At 34.5% G+C, this 19,686-nt stretch overlaps 3 protein-coding genes and 2 non-coding genes across 5 annotated transcripts; 3 read left to right on the forward strand and 2 right to left on the reverse strand.

Annotated features, from left to right (window-relative positions):
- Nucleotides 1-1,366: 1,366 nt before the first annotated feature.
- On the reverse strand, nt 1,367-4,518 carry LOC145620985 (putative histone H2A variant 3). The gene is made up of 2 exons (XM_081675724.1): nt 4,201-4,518; nt 1,367-1,916 (listed from the first exon to the last, which is right to left on the reverse strand). Exons 1-2 carry the CDS (start codon nt 4,306-4,308, stop codon nt 1,620-1,622), a joined length of 405 nt encoding a protein of 134 aa, XP_081531850.1. The 5' UTR covers nt 4,309-4,518; the 3' UTR covers nt 1,367-1,619.
- Nucleotides 4,519-5,551: 1,033 nt separating this feature from the next.
- On the reverse strand, nt 5,552-8,962 carry LOC145619942 (uncharacterized). Its single transcript, XM_081674619.1, has 6 exons — nt 8,872-8,962; nt 8,514-8,666; nt 8,126-8,296; nt 7,852-8,006; nt 6,783-6,940; nt 5,552-5,977 (listed from the first exon to the last, which is right to left on the reverse strand). Exons 1-6 carry the CDS (start codon nt 8,960-8,962, stop codon nt 5,920-5,922), a joined length of 786 nt encoding a protein of 261 aa, XP_081530745.1. The 3' UTR covers nt 5,552-5,919.
- Nucleotides 7,301-7,384, forward strand: TRNAL-CAA (transfer RNA leucine (anticodon CAA)). Its single transcript has one exon. It is a non-coding gene; the product is annotated as a tRNA-Leu (tRNA).
- TRNAL-CAA (transfer RNA leucine (anticodon CAA)) lies at nt 7,517-7,600 on the forward strand. Its single transcript has one exon. It is a non-coding gene; the product is annotated as a tRNA-Leu (tRNA).
- A 5,747-nt stretch (nt 8,963-14,709) lies between the features above and the next one.
- LOC145621400 (uncharacterized) lies at nt 14,710-16,016 on the forward strand. The gene is made up of 2 exons (XM_081676138.1): nt 14,710-15,072; nt 15,350-16,016. Exon 2 carries the CDS (start codon nt 15,356-15,358, stop codon nt 15,824-15,826), a length of 471 nt encoding a protein of 156 aa, XP_081532264.1. The 5' UTR covers nt 14,710-15,072; nt 15,350-15,355; the 3' UTR covers nt 15,827-16,016.
- The last annotated feature ends 3,670 nt before the right edge of the window (nt 16,017-19,686 follow it).

A 19,686-nucleotide genomic window follows, 5' to 3' on the forward strand; every position in this document is an offset into this window, starting at 1 on the left:
TTCTCCCTCGAAAATCTCTCCCCTCCGATCCCCACCGCCGACGACCAAACTCCCCTCCCCACGCCGGAGAACTCAAATAAGTTCATCCCCTCCGAGCTCCACCCTTTCAACCACCACGCCGGAACCCAAAATTAAAATCCCCAAAAATCAAAATCTAGGGTTTCGACACCTTAAATCCCGAATTCAAAACCCCCTCCACTCCCCACAGCTGGCGTCCATGATCCCTCCCCGCTTCGGCAAACCAAAACCGCCCCTCCCCCTCCCATCTCCACACCCTGAACCACCTCGCTTAAACCCCAAAATCGAAAAACCTTAAAATCGAAATTTAGGGTTTCGTTTTTGGAGAAATCAATTTTGGGGTTTTAGGGTGTCGAGGATGGTGGTTTAAGGGGGGTAAGTGGATGGAGATGGTAGGGGGAGGGGGAAGGGTGGCCGCCGACACCAAAGAGGATGTTGTCGCCAGTAGGGGTAGGGGAAAGGGGTTGGGCTGGCATAGGGGCGGTGGTGCGGTGGGAAGAGTGGCTGAGGTTTAGTTGTTGTTGTTGTTTTTTTTTTTTTTTTCAAAAACTTCTTATTTTAATTTTTTTGATAAATAAAATAATAATAAAGTGAACCAATGATAAGCCAGCACGAGGCATAATTAGCCTTAATGACTAACGGAGTTAGCTGCCGTTGGTCATTAATGGCACTGGGTGAATTTTTTAAAAACTCGGTGGCATTTGGTGAATTCTGAAAAGTCCGATGCATTTGGTGAATTTTTTTGTCAGTGGCATTTGGTGAAATAGCCGTAAATAATTTTTGTTAAGATAAAAAAAAATAAAAAAAAAGCATTCTGTTAAAAAAAGTAGCATTCTTTTTTCACTTATCTTTTATCATTTTGAGCAATTTAGAAAGTTTCTAAATAGCATTCTCAACTCCTTACTCAATTACACTCCAAAACGTATTCTCCCTCCTTTTGTTTCTCAAAACTCTTTCTCTTTCTTGTCCAAAAAATAAATAAATAAATCTTTTTCTCTTTCTTGGTCTCTTTCTCCTTCTTTTCATTGCTCCTTGTTAATATTCAAAACTTATATTCGCTCCGTTTTTTAAATGCATCACTTAAGATTTTGCACTATTTTTTTTCTCTTTCTTTCTCTCTTTCTTTCTTTCTCTAATATGGTTATGCAAATCAAAAGAAGATAACAAGCATAAAAGGAGAAGTCATCCAGAAAAGGAGCATTACTTAATACGAAGTATTCAATAGGTACAAGTATATAACTATACTTGTTTGGCTAAAGCTTGTGATTATACTGAGAATGCTAGTTGCTAACAAGGTAAATCACGTAACAACTAACAATTGATAATAGAATTGATGAATGGCAAGGCATAAATCGAACAGCATAAAGTTATTATGATAGCAAGCTGGGCAACTAAACGGATAATCCACAGAATGAAATTATAAACTACTCAAGTACACCTACAGAACACCAGTAACACAATCACCATCCTGTGGCTGATTCAAACATTTCTTTTAAAAAAAAAGGCACCTACTTAAAGGGTCTCAGTCAGAATCACATCCATTCTGAGGGTTCTGCATGAAACTGCAGATATCTAGCACCAGATAATCAAATAAATAAGGCCTAATCCTTAGATGACTTATTAATGAGAGATTTGTGGATGTGAGGAATAACTCCACCACCAGCAATAGTTCCTTTGATCAGTGTATCAAGTTCCTCATCTCCACGGATAGCCAGCTGCAGATGCCTAGGAGTGATACGCTTCACCTTCAGATCCTTACTTGCATTTCCTGCAAGCTCCAATACTTCAGCAGTCAGGTACTCGAGAATGGCTGCAGTGTAAACAGCAGCAGTTGCACCGACCCTCCCATTTGCAGTTACCCTAGTCTTGAGCAGACGGTGAACACGACCCACAGGAAACTGCACATAAATCAGAAAGATATCTCAGCAAAAAAAATAGCTCACCAATCCTACAACATCAGAAATCATATTATACATAACTGTGCAGCAATAGTTGATGCAAAGAGCTTTCAATATTAGCAGTCAAAGAGGGCTTCAGGTATGAATGTTATCAGCTTTACATGCTAGCAAAGAGCAATAATACAAGACAAATACCCCCAAAAAATGAAGCATTTGAAGTGCTAATTTCAATTAGTAGTGTTTATGAAAATACTAAGCATAAAAATTTAGAGTTCTCTTGAAAGAGTTTTTATGTGAAATAAAAAAAATGTATGTGATATTGCAACATTAGCCAGGAAATTACGATGACAAATTTCTTAGGTATTCTCAACTTTTTGTAACAAAATTTGTCTCTTCATTAAAATAAACAAAATCTGATCACATAATGCACCCATCTAATTTGGCACTATGTCCATAAATATTTTCAAAACAGGGGCATGCCAACAAATCAACACTTAATGACATATCAAGTAAGGCGGGTAAATTTACTATTTACTCCACAGAGAGCTACCAACACTATATTGCAGCTTCACCGGAATTCCCTTAAACTATTTTATTGCCAGCGCCAATTATAAAAGATGCAACAAACAAGTTGAACTTACATGGAACCAGCACTACCAAATATACTTTTTCTGCATAGAATGATACATTTCACAAGAACATAAAAAAGAAAAAAATTCTTAAAACACTAGCCAAAAATGCAATTCACAAAATTGTCAAGGCTAAGTAGCTACAAAATGACTTGCTATTTTGTAGTAAGATACTAATACCAGACCCAGAATGTTTCAACCCAACTTCTTTTCAATTTCTGTTTTTAATTTTGTCAATGAATCCAGTTGTAGACAGTGTCCCCTTCCTACCATATAGCATATGCATAATAAATCATTCAAGCAAGAGCTCTCTCGAAAAATATGACACTATCCAATACAATATTCCAATTCTCACACATTTTAAACTTGTAAAACCTCACTCAAAGGGAACTACTGCAGTTTAGTTGCTGTAAGATTTCAAACACACTTAATCACCATACTATTGAAAAGAAAGTCTTTCTCCAGAATCCAGACATTTTTCTTTTAACCTTTGATTTACTCACTAAAGATTGTTTGCTACTCTATTCATGGCTTCAAGCTCAAGATAAAAATAACATAATCATATGATCAATCTCATTGTCTCACCAAGATAAATGCAACACAAAAGAACCCCAAGTTTCTCTAAACGACACAAGGTCAGATTCATATCACTTTAAAATGTGATGTGTCCTGCTTTTGACAGTATTTTCAGTGTCTAAGATGCACACAACCTTACACTATCCACTATCCAGCCATATCATGTCTTTGGATTAATAGTTGGAGAAAGAACAAAAACCACCTATACCAATTGCAAAAACAAGGAAGTCTTCTTATACACTATGCAAAACAGCACTGTGGACTGAAAGGAAGCAGATGGAGAGAGAAATTCTCCAGATACTTGATCAATTATGAATATGACTAACCAATAACACTCAATAAAAACAAGACCTCATGAGATTTGTCGTCGTATTCAAGAAAATTGAACCTGATATTTGTGACTTTAATGGCTCGATATTGACCAAAATTGATGCTTTAACAAAAACACAAAATACAAAATTCCCAAAGACTAATACAACAACTGACATTATAAATCAGTCAACTAATCCTAACCAAATTCACTTTATTAATGATTAAATTAATCATATAATTCATTCTAACAAATTGCACCACAAATAGCCAAAACCCAAGTGAAATCTCATCACTAAACCTTCATTGCAACCTACAAGCATCCATTTCAACAGCAATTCCATAGACGGTCAGAGACGGTCTCGAATTAATCGGAAAAGCCGAGTTTTAAACTTCACATCACTGAATGTTCAAAGGTTAATTCTACCACAACACTTGCCCCTAAAATCAACACATCCAACAAGCATTACAATAGTTCATACCAGAAATCACAACATCAATTCAAACGGAGCAACTAATGGCAATTAACACAACCCCCACCTCAAAAAGATCCCAAATACAGAATTTCAGAACCAAATTCAAAAACCCAAAAATCACATCAACTAATTTCATGAAAATCATATCAAATAACACAATCACAAGACAATTAAAGTGATTTGAACAAAACCCAAGAAGCAAAATTCCTCAAATTTTGAACAAACAAGCGTAGATCTACAAATATTACATCAAAAAAACCCAGAAAAAATCAGAAAAAAGGGAAAAGAAAAGACCTGAAGACCAGCACGGGAAGAACGAGAAATGGGGGCTTTCTTATCTTTGTCTTTGTTCAATCCGGAAGATTTGCCAGTAATCAAACCCTTGGCTCCTTTGCCTGACATTTTTGGGGTTAATTCAAAAAATTAAGGGGTTTTGGTTTCCCTCCCAAAAAGAAGAAGAAGAACGACTTTGAATTGGGTTTGGGAATTTGCGGAAAACACCCGGATTGCCAAAGTGGATTTTTGGGGAGGAGAGAGAAAGAGATAGAGAGATGGGGAGATTGAGAAGAAGTGTGGGTTTTTGATTTATACTTGGAATCAAGGAGAGAGAAACAAAGAGGTGGGCGAAAAGGAAACAACTCCTTGAGATTTTATTGATATGACTAGGAGTTGACGATACTATCCCTTCCAATACTCTCGTTTCCGAAAGATGTACCCATATTCATACTCGAGTATTCCGTATATTGTTTTGACTTTTAAAGTATTTTTGTTTAGACTTAACTCGTCCGGCTTAATCCGATTTAATTTTTATATTTTTGAGGGGTTTGGGTGACCTACAAATTTATTTTGGTTAAAACTAGCGGGGACTTCAAGATTGGAAAAGTCCAACTAGATACATGGATCCATACATCTCGATCAGAAAAGATTTTGAGGTGACTCAATTTTGACCCGAAAACTCACTATTTTTGGCCCAAAGTAGATTGTGAGCACAGTTTTCTTGATCCAAAAACTTGACCTAAATGAGCCATTTTTTTTGGACAAGGCCCAGGTTGTGATCACCTCTACATGAAGAGCTCTACGGTTTGTGGCCCAGATTTGATGAGTTATACTCTGCACTTTTGCGGTGAATGTTTTTAATGTATTTATTCATTTATATCGTATTCTATTTAAGGTAACCCAACTTATACTGTCTTAGCACTATCCGATCAGGTTTGATGAACTAAATATAGTCTAAGGGCATGTTCACATTTACTGAATTGAGTTGAACTGAATTGAGCTGAACTGAACTGAGCTGAAATGAACATTTTATGAGAGAAGGAAATTAGGAGCTGAATTGAAATGAATTGAAATTAAGTAAATGTGAACATGCCCTAAATGTTAAAATTTCATATTATATTTATATACTCTCTTGATTCCTTTTCGTAGATCTTGTTGCGCATACTATAACATTAAAAACTACGAAGTATTGGTTTGGGTTATTAAAATATGAAACATCAATATTTGAAACTTTAGACTAATACGAATATAACATCTCACATAATTATATCATACGAAATTATTGAAAATCATCTGATAAAATCTACTTATTGATGATTAAAAATATTAGCTATTGTAAATTTGTAATGATGCATTGTCAAGCATAAAATAAGAAATGTTGCAGTTAGTAAAACAAAATAAATACACATTTAATAAGAATTTTTGGTTAAAATTTGACCTTAAAGTCAACACAAGAACATCATTTTGGGGTGTGATTATATAGACTAATTGGATACATATTTGTGGGATTATATAGACTAATTGATTTCATATTTGTTTACATTTAAAAATTAAAAAAAAAAAAATTGTATTCTATACTTCAACTTGTGAAAAAAAAAATAAATAAAAAATTCCTTTCTGCTTGTGCAATTAGCCCTTGAAAAATATAATATTGTGAAAATTTAAATAAGAATTATTCAAAACTATTGACAAAAGATTGAGAGTTATCTCCCATGCTACACTTCTACGTATGAAATTTTATGAAAATCCATCCATCATGATGTAAACGTAGCCTTGTTCTTCGCTAGATGTTCTCCTGCAAATCAACCAAACGGAAAGTACATTAATTTAATTATCACATGAATAGGCTTCAAACTCTTGAATTTAAGAGGGATATACATATACATAGCAAATTAAGGTGAAATAGTGGGAAGAAATCAAGTGAAGAAGACACATGAAACTCTTAGGGCATACAACTGAACTGAACTGGATAGAGCTGAAATGAAATTAAGTTAAACATAACAGGCCCTTCATAGGGACAATAAAGACGAACAAAATCACATATTCATGAGCAGTTTATAATTGGTTTGTACTTATTGGTTCATTTTTGTTGATTAGCCAAACTCGATTTTAATTTTAAAGCTCAAATATTAACCTAGCTAACTTAATGTCTACTCGTCTTGTACACCTTACATATTTTATTAGATTGTTATATATCCTCAACCCCAAAGCCTAAATTATTAACATAGATAAGAGATTTTTATAACAAGACTTAAGCCAAAAACTTTTTATATATCTAATTAATTAACAACATTATTATGTTGCACCAAAAAAAAATTAACAACATTATTATTTGTATATATTATACTTATTGTGGGATCATGCAATGCTTTATATGTCAAGCTTAAGTTCAAGTTCTTGATTTATTAATTGTTATCAAGAGCTCATACATCATTTTAAGTTCAACATAATCTCGATTAAATCTAAATAAAGTCTAGTCATGTAAGAATTGATTTGAGCTCGACTCATGGCCAAACCTAGCATCACTTTAACTTCGTATTTTTTAACTTTAATTTTATTTGTTGAATCGGATTTTCTTAGGTCAAAATTGAACAAATTACCTTGTGTAGAAAACAAAAGCTGCAAATCCAAGAGCAACAAGCCCAACTAAGATGAGAAATGCGATCATCCAGTTGGATGTTCTACTATGCCTTCTTTCCTTTTCTTTGCCTTTGCTCACTACGCAACTTTGTAGATTGCATGTCTCTCTTACTATGGGCTGCCAATTCAAACAAACAAGTTTATATTATCCAAAATCCCTTTGTTTTTAAAAGTTATCGGGCAAATAAATTGATCAAATTATTCTTACAGACGAAATACAATAAAATCTTTCAAAAAAAAAATAATCAAACAAAAGGGTTTTAAAAAATTGTAACTTTATATCCACCTAAACTAACCCAGCCCGTTTCAACGAGTAAACATCACTAAATATCCACATATTGCCACACATTTACAAAATAAACGATCGAAGACTTTTTTTTTTTTTTTTTTATTCTAAGCCCATCACATTTTATTGTTGATGCATAAGGCTAAAGAAGTTTAAATAAAACCATAAAATTACTAAACAAACATAACAGAAGTCAGGATGGCCGAGTGGTCTAAGGCGCCAGACTCAAGTTCTGGTCTTCGAAAGAGGGCGTGGGTTCAAATCCCACTTCTGACATTTTTTGCTTCTAATTAACTTCATACCTTATTAAGTTATTATACAAGTAATACAACTGTATACTTTTTATGAAGTACTTTGTACTCCGTATTAGTAAAGCTAAACAGCAATTAATGTTACACTCTCAACTCTGTCAGGATGGCCGAGTGGTCTAAGGCGCCAGACTCAAGTTCTGGTCCTCTAACGAGGGCGTGGGTTCAAATCCCACTTCTGACATTTTTTTATACTTCTTTGATACTTACACCTAAAATAAGTGAAAATAAGGTAAATAAAACATGTCTTAAATATGATGTAAAACAAGGTAAATAAAACATGTCTTAAATCATATCGTGGAAATAACAAGTTAACAAGCGATAATGTTGATCATCCTAAAAATAATTGCAAGAGAATGAACATACTTAGGCCAATATAGCACATCCAAACTCATAATATTGTGATGAGGAATTTCTATAAACTTAAGGACTCACCTTTTCTTGATTTGAACATTGCTCATCATATACTGGGTAATCAGGGGAAGAAGTCTCCTCAATTACTGCATAACAATCGACTCTTCGACTCCGAATCCCACCATCACAAGGGGCAGAACACGGTAACCACGGTCCAACAACCCATTCAAACACCTCTACAATGTAAAACAAGACTTAAAATGAGCTCTTGTTTACTAGTTTTACAAAAAACATGCTGTATAAATTATATGAAACAACAATTATACTAGCAGTATTACATAACAAATTAATATACCTTTAGGCTTTGGCTGTGAAATCAATTCTGCACCACTTTTACAATACCCTGATGAAGTATCACCATAGACCATATCCGGATAAGTGCAGTCTGCACAACAGACGAATTCGTCGCCATCTTCCACCTTATTCTCACACTTTTTGCACCCATCTTTCACCTTTGTGGGACTTCCTGTCGATCGAATATGTAAATAACAAGCTTCATTCTAATAGAATTATAGAATTATTATCGCATATTCTTCAAAAACAGAATCAATACTAATTAATAGTCACGCATACAATTTTAGCATGACCAAAAAACATGTCACGTTTACTAAGATACAGTAATTAATGGTAAGGTTAATGATTGAATTTCCTAACATTGAAACCGTCAAAAAAATTTGAATTACCGGCTATGCAGCAGTAAAAATGTGTATGATCAGGAGGACAGGATGAATATTTTTTCCCCTGGCATTTGCCGTAGCAGGTGTTTGACTGATTATACACAAGACCTCCACATTCTCCCTTCAACTTATGTAGGCATGTTTTAGTCCAATAGCATCCTAAATTTTCCATAACAAAACAACCAATTATTAGAAATTTATCAGCTAAGCATTAAAAATTAGTACAAAAAAAGGGGATAACATTCATTTGTCACATTAGTTGTACATTACGATATCAACTTATCCTATCAATAGTTAAACACGACAATTAATTCCAGACAGAAGGTGTAAACATTATGAACGGAAAAGGTTAGAAGGGGATTACCTTGGGAGGGAAAGTCCTCTGAAAATGCAACAAAAAGAATAGAGAAAGAGAGGGCTAGGAGGAGCTTCCACCCCCATTTCGCTTTCTCCATTGAAATTCTTTATTTTAGGACCAAAAATTTGATTATTGTTGGATTAAAGGGAACTTTTGGAAGGTGGGTTTAATTTATTAATATTTCTTATTATGTACCAAAATATGGCTTGGTCAAATTAATTACATGTAAGGGGAACTTCCATTAATCATTCATTTTATCATTTTCTCTCTCCGTTGACATTCTTCAACACCAAAAATTTGATTGTTGGTTAGTGGTATTAAAGGGGAATTTTGGAGTGAAAGCTTATTTAACATATTTTAATGGAAAATGTTCATAATATACATAGTAGTATAGTACATTAGTATTCTTATTTGGCATGCACCTAAATAAATATTAAATTATAAGTCGGACGTTATGCATTATGCAACATGGACAATTTTAGACGGCAACGTTGTAGATGTGTGTTATAGTTGACCATGTGTTTGTCACATAAAAATAAACTTCTAAGTAATTAAATTATAATTTGTAATTTGTTCTAAGTCTATCAATTAACCTATAAAAGCGAACCTAAAATGACACTTGTCACAATGTCATTTACAATTTTCCCGCCTATTTTACTTTCCATTTTACGAAGATTCGGTAAGGAAATCATTTTATAATAATGAAAAATATCTTTCTTCCACTTAAAATTCTTAACAATAATAACTCTCCATATAAACCCAACTAATATATTTTTATATTTACTTTTGAATTAATAATATGAGTATAATTTTTTTTATAAAATTCAATACAATAATAACTCTTTAAAAAAATTAATAACAACCGTGCATTGCACGGGATTTGAACTAGTATGTGTATATGACTATATTTCTATCTATTTACCATAATTTTTAGAGTAAATTTGTTGATGTATTGACAACTGTCTTTTATACTGTATCTCCACAACTTAACGTACAATTATCTATTTGCTCATTAATCAATACTCCATATCATGACTCATACAGAGAAGTTGTCATACTTTAATTTAGTCATATATATAATCGATGTATTTTTTTGGTTTTTAATATAGGTGTGTAAATGCAATTTTTATTACAATTATTGGTGTATTTAAATGTTTATTATATAGTCGTATTAAAAAGAGAATTTTGCATTACAATACTAAAATTTACACTTTTTTTTGATTTTTTTTTTTCTAGCACACTTTGAAATTGACCTGAAATCAAACTCAAACCCGTCACATTGACCAAATTTCCACCCTAGCATCCAGGTTAATTAAAGTCAATAATTACTTTTTAACTTCACATAATTACATCAAAGTATTATCCATGAGTACATACGGAGCGATTTCATGAGGGTAAAAGTTCCTCACAAAAAAAAAAAAAAAAATCACATAAAATAAAGTCAATTGTTCATAAACTTGGTTTATATATTATATTTATGTAACAGAATGTAGTGGAAACTGAGTGGTAATTGGTACATGGTTGTTAGGTTCAAACGCAGATTCATATCATGGATTGATTGTGATGAGTTATAGTTGTGGTGGATGTGTCATGTTTCATGCAATGTACTTACATACACATACGAACTTCCATCAAGAATGTGCTAGTGTCATTGTTCAAGTTAAGGTCTCTAACTAATTAAATAGCATTTGGCAAATTCACATTCTCTTTGACATTCCTATCCCAACTTGCATAGTTGTATGTGCTATAGTCTAAAACTAGCTTCTTTTTTTGTTTTTTTTTTTTTTTTTTTGAAGAATAGTCTAAAACTAGCTTAAATCCCATACATACACTAATATTACTAGGATTTGTTTAATAATTATACTTTGACACATCATTAATAATTGGATTTTTTGGATAAGAAATTTATACATGTAGTACATACAAATATTAGCTGTGATATTTATTTTATACGAGTACCTTTTATTACTTTTTTTCGTTGATTAGATTTTTAGATTTATTTTGATATAAGAAGGTATTTCCTTAGTGTTAATTAATGAAATAATATACTAGTACATTTTTTATTTAGTTATCAAATAAAAAGATTTTGTTATAATCATCAAGGGTCATGGGATAGGAATGACTATAGCACATGTGAAGAATATGGTCATGGGATAGCTTCTTTTATAATCATCATCACGAATATGGTTTTTTAAATAAAAAATTTAAAAATAATATTTGGAAAAAACTCCTTGGCCAATTTATTTATTTATTATTATTTTTTTAATCAAAGAATGACATGTGTGATGTGTCAGTTCAATATTTGTCTTTATTATATGTTTATAGTTATAATACGGAGTATAAAAAAAAAGTAATTTAAGGTATAATTATTTCATTGTCACTAAACCCCGTCTTTAATTAATTACCACAACAAGCAAGGATGGACAATAAGATTCAACTTTGAATAAGGGTACTAGCATGCAAATTAGAGTGTAACAATAATATGGCCAATTAACCATTAGTCAAGGGTCAGGGTCTTTCATAGTGAAAGAGAGAGTATAAGAAATAATTTTTTTTTGACAAGAAATAGGATTTCATTGATAAAATAGAGCCAAATGGCACTTTACAATGCAAATAATTCTTAAGAAATCTAAACTTTCAACACAAAAATGTATCACCATAAAGAAAAATACATTGTAGATTCGATCAACAATAGCCTTTATAAAAAACTTCTTTCGAAGCAATACAATTGTGAGTTAGCACTAATTCGGCTTAAAATCCACTAATGCATAGTCGTCGTATGGATGAAAAATACCTGTGTGGTACTCTAGATACTTAGAGAAATTATGAAACCCTAAATTTTCATCCTTTGCCGGACGAATAATCACTAAAATTAATCTTCCAGGCAAACTGCAACTACCCATTTCTAATCTTCCATAAGAGAAGAAAAGAAAATCATACTCCAAACTCCCACAAACGGAGAGAACAAACCCAAAAATTGGGAACAAAACTCTTATAAAGAGAGAGAAAGGAGGATTATTAACAACTAAACAATTAAAAACTAAGGAAACAAAGGAAAATTTTGGGCTTACCATCATCAAAGAGATGATGGCAGCCCCTTACGGCTAGAGAGAAGATGAGAGGTTTTAGGGTTTTTCTTTAGAGAGATGATGATCCTGAAGTACCAAATTTGATACATTAGAGAGTATAAGAAATAGAATGTGAAGATTTTGAAGAAAGAGAGAAAGAGAGTTTGATGACTAAGCAAATTAAAGTCATGATAATTGATAAATGATAATGACCAAATTCAATGCACATTTTTAGTCATGTTGTGAGTCTTGTGACATGCTGTAGTGTGGCAGGAGCCAAGAGGATTTACAACTTTAATTTATCTTGTTTTTGTTATTTTTATGTTTAAATGAGAATGTAACAAAAATTAAGTATGAGAAAGATATGTTAACCAAATACTTGGGCAACTTATATATGTGATTACTTTGTCATAATGACACAACTCACACATGTTTAGGCATGTGTGAGTTGGATGGAAAGAGTGCAAAGTTTAATTTAGATTGATGACCAAAAACTTTTTTTTTAGGGTGCAACATAGGCAAAGCCCAAATAATACATGATAAAGAAAAATAAAGAAAATAAATGAGACCGACATACTCGCACCTATCACATCCTCTCGAAAAAGATCACTTATTTAGATCAGAGGAACATCGAAATAATTATCCTCTCCTCTTGGATGACACCTAATAGCTACGCAAGATTATCCGCTAGTTTATTCCGAGCCCCTCATGTTTTTTTTGACAACAGCAGAAGCAAAAGAAAAACAGAAATAAAGAAAAAAAACTAAAAAAAACATCAAAAGGTGCCAAGGTAGAAAAGCTGCTCAGCATTGGTTAGCTATTTGGTGGGGAAGATTAACCTCCGATCTGTCCACTTTAAGGACGATGCAGTGCTGAAAAGTTCCTCCAACTTTGATAATCTCCTTCATAGTCCATAAATGGTGAATCTCCGAGGGTCTGTTGTTCCTTAATGTGGTGACAAGAACAGCAGAATCAGTCAAAACTTTAATAAATCTATAGCTATTCTCACTATCAATAATAAAAACTATGATAATTTCTACCAATAGAATTAATGACACTATGCTATTTTTGAGTGCATTTGCAACGAGGGTAGGCCATCTCTCAAGTGTCTCTCGAGTCTATTAAAACTGTATAGAAACACAAATTACACAATCATGAAATCTTTCACAAGCTTATGGAGACATGTATGCTCTATGTATCAAGCTTCTTAACATGAATGCATAAGGGCGAAGACATGTGGCTTTATGTGTTCAAATTAAAGTTAATGAGTAATGACATTCAAAAATTGTTGTATGATTGTATCACTCTCAAAATCTAGCTATCACAAATAAGCATTCTAAACCAACATTACTATAAGATAATTTCATCCTTCTAGTATGTCATTATATGCTTCATTGTAGCCGGTCTACAAATTTCGAGGTGTTCATCAATAATGGATACACCAATAACTTATATTTCTTGAACTTTTTTATTGCACCTCAATTTTTAGTGATGATAAATATAATCCTCTATTCTTTATATGACAGAAAATTGACACAGTTCAGCTTAAATGGACTCTCCTTAGGTGAAATATAATGGAAAAAAAAAGAACATATGCAATAAAAGAATTAAGCTGAAGATAGATAATGCGACAATAATAGATGTTGTTTATAAACTTTTTCTATTGTTCGATTCGACAACACCACTTTCATTCCCATTTATTTTCAAAATCCTTTACTTACCTATGATGACATATTCGATGTTTAATAGCATCATTTTGCGATACCAATCGAACATTTGAAATTGATTAATCTAATCAACTCCCTCCTTTTCCACATTACTATTAGTAAAAGGAAAAAAAAAAAATAAGAATCTTAAATAGTGCATAAATTCTAAGAAATTTCTTTTTGAAAGAGAAAGGCATGTTAGGCATGCACATGAAAAATGCTTTGATGCTCTTTAAAAAAGGGTGCTGATATTGCCAAGGCAAAAAAAAACCATTTCCAAGGCAAATTATCTACCCGCTGCCCGTAATATTTGAGAATCTAAATATGTCAAACTTATTAATTCAATAATATACTTTGTAATATTTTATTGCCTATCATGTTGCCAATAACAATTAAATCACTTTATTTTGGCACATACCAAATTGGCATATGATCTTCACCTCCACATAAACTAAATCACTACATATACACACACATGCATTATATTATTCTAATAAGTAATAATCAATACTCCAAGAAGAATCAAAACAATCAAAACTACGAATTGATTATTGCAATAGGTATAAACCAAAATTTCCAACAGCTACAAAAATGGTCCAAATTTTATTAAATTTAAAAAAAAAAAAATTGCATTGGATCATTTATTAAAAAAAAAACGCAAATATTAAATTACAAATGTTTAAAAATAGCAGACGATAAACATAACTAATCCAGAGAGAAATATTAAATTTCAAAACTACGAATTGAAAAAAAAATGCATTTTATTAAATTAAAATTTTATATTATTGAATTTATAAGTATATTACTAATTCAATAATAATATTACTTACCATAAGTAAGTAATTAATAATATTATTAAGGCAATAAAATATTACAAAGTATATTATTATTGAATTAATAAGTTTGACATATTTAGATTTTCAAATACTACGGGCAGCGGGTAAATAATTTGTCTTGGAAATGGTTTTTTTTGCCTTGGCAATATCAGCATCATCACCCTTAAAAAATACAGTAAATAAATTAAATCCCTAATATAATTATAATTGGCGTAATTATAATTATTAGGAAAATTTGACATTTGGTACCAGGCAAAGCACCTTGGTTCACATTTGGTACCTCTTTAATTTTTTTTTTTATTTTACTACCACTCAAACTATCTAACTGTCAAAATAACTACCACTTGGGTGAATCCGTTACTGTTTCTGTCAGGTGGGGTCCACTCCAACGGCTACCTCCTTATTTCTCCTACTTAAATACGATTCTTCATGGTTTGCTTGCTCTGCTAAACCATCTTTCATTAATTGCAGCAAATTGAAACAGAAATTCATCAAATTTAAACACAAAATTCATTAAACAAGCAAATGCGAATTCATTTAGTGTGGGTAATTGGTGATTCTTGGGCTGAAAAGGGAAGGATTGCGAAGCGGGTAAAGGTAAGTTATTTGGTTTAATCCATCAATTCATGCAAGTTATTTTCAATTACTTGCTTAATTAGTACTGTAATTTGTACACAAAACAGATGTGTTGGTTGAAATTGAATTGAGGTGGGTGTAATTTGTACTAATTTTGTGGAATAGAAAATTAGGGTTCTTGAGTGTAATGTTAATTTGGGGGTTTTTTGTTGGTTGTGACTATCATGAAATTGAAATTGTTGGTGTGTTATTATAGTATTTAGTGTTGTAATTTGTCCCCAATTGTTTGTTTTTGCAGTGAATTATGGCTTCGGTGAGGTGTTCTCCCTCAAAATACAAGAAGTGTGATTGTGGCATACCCATGGCTAGGCTAACATCATGGACCAGAGAGAACCCAGGCAGGAAGTTTCTCACTTGCAAGTTCTATGATCCCAAAACTGAAACTCGAGGTTGCAAGAGCTTTCAGTGGGTGGATGAAGAAGATGGCACTGATTGGCAAAGGGATGTCATCAACCAGTTGATCCTTGACAAAAAACTTATGAAGGGTGAGATAACCTCATTGCAAACAGAAGTGGAAGATCTGACAGGACAGAGAAGGTGCCTCCTCACTGAGATTGACAACCTGAAGCTGAAGTGCAAAGCTTTGGATGGTGACAGGAAGAGGTACTCCAAGCATGGGCAGCAGAACAGGAACTGGTTTAATTGGGTAGCTGTGGGTGTTGTGTTCTGTTGTGCTTTGATGATGTTAGGGATGATTTTAGTTGTGCTGAAGTAAGCATAGGATAGTTGTGCTTAAGTTGTGTTGATGTTAGTTAGTAGTTGAAGTAAGCATAGGTTATTTGGTGTTAGTAGTGCTTTTGTAATCTAAAGTCTGCTCAATAGGAGTTGACTCCCAATAATTGTAACAACTTATGCTGTGACAACTTAAGCAATGAATGATAAAAGAAATATTGATGAGACAACAAGGTTAATTTCATTTCATTGCAATGTTAATTTTTCCAGTTGTTCCAAAAGCTAGAGGAATTAATGTACTTAGTCATTACAGACAAAAGATGATTTTCCTAAAAATTGTTCTTTCACTAAAACAAAAGGTAGCAAGGCTACATAATTAAACTAACTAAACAACTTTGCTCTTGCCCTTTGCTCCCTTCTTCACTGGTTCAGCTGTTGTTGTTGTTGATGCTTGAGATTGCTGGGTGGATACAGTAGCATGTTGCTGTTGGTGCTGCTCTTGTGGGAATGACCTGTTGGCAATGCTCCATGGCCCTGCTCCAGCTGCAGTCTGTATGTCAGAAAAAATACAGAGCACAGTTAGCATCCTTACCACAAAAAAAAAAAAAAAAAAAAAGGCAAAACACAAGCAACAACACACATAACATAAGCTTACATTATTTGCAGCCCTTGCTGCCTTTTTCCTTCTCTGTTCCTGCAACCAAGGTGTGTTTAGGACAGGTTTGGTTGATGTCTTTGGCTCAGATGCTGCTGATGCTTCAGGCTTAGGTGCAGCTGCTTCAGGCTTAGGTGCATTCCCACAGGTCTTGGCATAATGACCAAGTTGACCACAATTTTTGCACCTTTTCTGAAATTTGGGTGCTTTAGGCTGTGAGTCTTTGCTCCCAGTTGCAGTCTCTCCCTTTTCAAGCTTCCTTTTCTTAGATTTTGGCCTGCCTGGCATTACCCTTACTGGAGGGGGAACTGGTTGTCTTAGGTTGACCCTACCCCAATGTTTGGGTCCAGGCATAGGCTTAATTGCAGGTTCATAGGCTAGAACATAGGTGGCCCTGCTGTAGAATGCATCCACATAGTCATCTGGGTCCACTCTTTTATCTAAGATACATGCAAATGCATGAACACATGGGATCCCAGTTAACTGCCAGTGGTAACAAGAGCACTGCCTAAGTCCTAGGTCAACTGTGACTTGGTCCCCATTCAGTTTCACCTCATAGCTGTCCCCTCTTGAAATCTGAACAATGCAATATCTAGCAGCTTTTTCTATCCTACCAAAAACCTTCCCCACATAAGGCATGTTCTTTCCATCTATTTTCTCAAGTGCCTGCCACTTCTCAGCATTCCTCTTCATCATGTAATTCCTTAACCACTCCATTTGAGTAAGTATGGGTTTATCCCTTGCATCTTTGATAACAGCATTAAATGTTTCACAAAGGTTGTTCAAAAGCATATTAGACTTGCAAAAGTCAGAAAATGCATGCCTTGACCAATGTTGTGCAGGAATATTTGCTAGATATTCATATGCATCTTCAGATAAGAATTTTATAGACTCCATTGCAATCTCAAAATCAAACTACAAGGCAAAAAAAAAAAAGTGTTCACAACACACAACACACATCATGACAGAGTAGGACAAACAAACAAAGAAATGAAGACACTCACATAAGTAGTTGCTCTTGCTGCATTCCAGAAAAGTTCCTTGAAAGTGGAACCAGTGAACTGGAGCTTAAAGTTAGCCCAGATGTGCCTTACACAAAATCTTTTTTCAGCTAATGGAACAAGATCTTGAAAGGCTTCTAGCAGACCCTACATATGTAAACAACAAGCTAGTTAGTCAAAGTGAGCTAAGTAGTACAGTTTTTGATTATATAGAACAAGTTAAGTACATCACCTTCTGCCTGTCACTCATGAAAGTGAGCCCTAAGCCACCACTGCAGTCACCCAGATCCTTCTTCAAACACTCTATAAACCAGCCCCATGTTTCCTTGCATTCCACCTCAACTGTTGCCCAGGCAAAGGGAAAGATCTGATTGTTCCCATCCTTACCTACAGCAATCAGAATCTGCCCTGGGTAGACTCCTTTTAAATGACATCCATCAAGCCCTATGAGAGGCCTACAGCCTTTGTTAAACCCTTCCTTCAAAGCTGTAAGACAGATGTACATCCTCAAAAAAATTGGGGGCTCTGGTTTGTCTACACCATCAACCACCACATAAACCCCACTGTCTGGATTATACTTTAGCACAGCTTTAGCATAGTCCCAAACCCTTGCATATTGTTCAAGAGCTGAACCATAAATCATCAACTTAGCTCTTGCTCTAGCTAGCCATGCCAAGGAGTAACCTATCTCTATTCCTAGCTCATTAAGGACCCTTGCTCTGAAACTCTTGATTTTCCATGAAGGATTACTCCTCCACTCTTCTACATACCTCTCTGCCAGGTACTCAGCTGACATACAAGCATTCATTTTACTTCTCATGCACCTATGCTGAAGCCTAACCTCTCTGATCTGCCAAGCTGAACTGTTGTACAACCTCCTTGCTGAAACCTTAAAGTCACACTTACCCACATCATCACCACACTGGCATAAAGGTAGTTGGCTTGTCTTTGGATTCCATTCACAATTGCACCTCTTTCTACAAAATGTAGTTATCCTCTTTCCACTATTATGGAGGTAGTAGTACTCATACCTGTTCTCAATAGCATGAGTTCTGAGGGCTTTCCTTAGCACTGCACTACTTGTGAACCTCTGCTTGTCTAAGAGAACAACTGGCTTTTTGAAGTCAGTGTCTTCTCTGAACCAGGGGCTTGGATCTTCTTCCTCATCTGATCCATGCAGACTCCTGAGTTCATCTGAGTCACTCTCCTCCACCTGCAGCTCAAGATTCTTGCACCCTATATCCTTCACAAGCTGATTTAACTTCTGATTTAAGCTACTCTCAACCACCCCAATTAGACCTCTTCTAGTCTGTATATGCCACTGCTCCTGCTCTTCCTCACTCACATCCAATTCTTCTTCCCCAGCCTTCCAATCAATGTCTAAATCACTTAACTCAGATGAAGATGAACCAGACTCTGACCCAGATTGTTCATCCTTGAACAACCTTTTTTTACACTTCCTTACAGCTTTGTTTTTCTTTCTCACCCTATCCTGCTCAGTCACCTCACCAGAAACACCCTTCCCTTTCTCAATCACACCACTCAAAGCCCCCTCCTTCCCAGAAACTGCTACAAACCTAGGGCTTCTCCTACACACAGACTGAATAGGTTTTTTGGATTTTTTAGGTTTCAGTTTCTCTCTGGGTAAGGTAGGTTTAGGTGGCTGACTTTCAGTGCACTTGTTCAACCTTGGGCTCCTCCTAGAAAAAGGCACAATGCTCAAGTCTTGGGCCTTTTTTGAATCAGTTGGGCCTTTTAGTGTTGAGCACTGCTGTGTTTGAGATGGTTGGCTGTGTGAAGGGTTTGAAATAGATCCATTACCAGTTGGAGTTGGGTTTTTTTGAGAAGGAGGGGGTGGGTGTGATCCAGATGCAGATGGGTTGGATGAGGATGGGTTATCTAGTATTACAGCAGGTGGGTGATACCTGTCCCACTCTTCCACCCCCACAGTTTGAAAAAGCTCCACATGCCCCTCACTATGTTTGGACTCTAAGAAGCCCCTAACATCATCATCATTATCAATCCTCCTCTTCCCAGTAACCCATGTCTTTCCTGCCTCCTTATACCACAAACTATAGATCTGAGGAACCTCCCACCCAATATCTATATACCCTTCACTACAAAGATACCTCAAATAACTCACACTCCTCACAAAAGAAACAGGGACAGCATACTTCCAAAACACAAACCCACCCTCATAAACAAAGTATGACTTCCCCCTACGATGCTTTTCCACAAACCCACCAA

This window comes from Chenopodium album, chromosome 27, assembly GCF_948465745.1.
Source record: "Chenopodium album chromosome 27, dcCheAlbu1.1, whole genome shotgun sequence".
NCBI lineage: Eukaryota > Viridiplantae > Streptophyta > Magnoliopsida > Caryophyllales > Amaranthaceae > Chenopodium > Chenopodium album.

Bases quoted from the DNA above. Each gene is read 5' to 3' on its own strand.
- LOC145620985 (XM_081675724.1), bottom strand. From the start codon at position 4,308: ATGTCAGGCAAAGGAGCCAAGGGTTTGATTACTGGCAAATCTTCCGGA. The intron at 1,917-4,200 runs GTCTTTTCTTTT...ATTTATGTGCAG, and splicing joins CTTCCCGTGCTGGTCTTCAG to TTTCCTGTGGGTCGTGTTCA.
- LOC145619942 (XM_081674619.1), bottom strand. From the start codon at position 8,962: ATGGAGAAAGCGAAATGGGGGTGGAAGCTCCTCCTAGCCCTCTCTTTC. The intron at 8,297-8,513 runs GTAATTCAAATT...TTCGATCGACAG, and splicing joins TTTTTACTGCTGCATAGCCG to GAAGTCCCACAAAGGTGAAA. The intron at 8,007-8,125 runs GTATATTAATTT...TTTACATTGTAG, and splicing joins TTCACAGCCAAAGCCTAAAG to AGGTGTTTGAATGGGTTGTT.
- LOC145621400 (XM_081676138.1), top strand. From the start codon at position 15,356: ATGGCTTCGGTGAGGTGTTCTCCCTCAAAATACAAGAAGTGTGATTGT.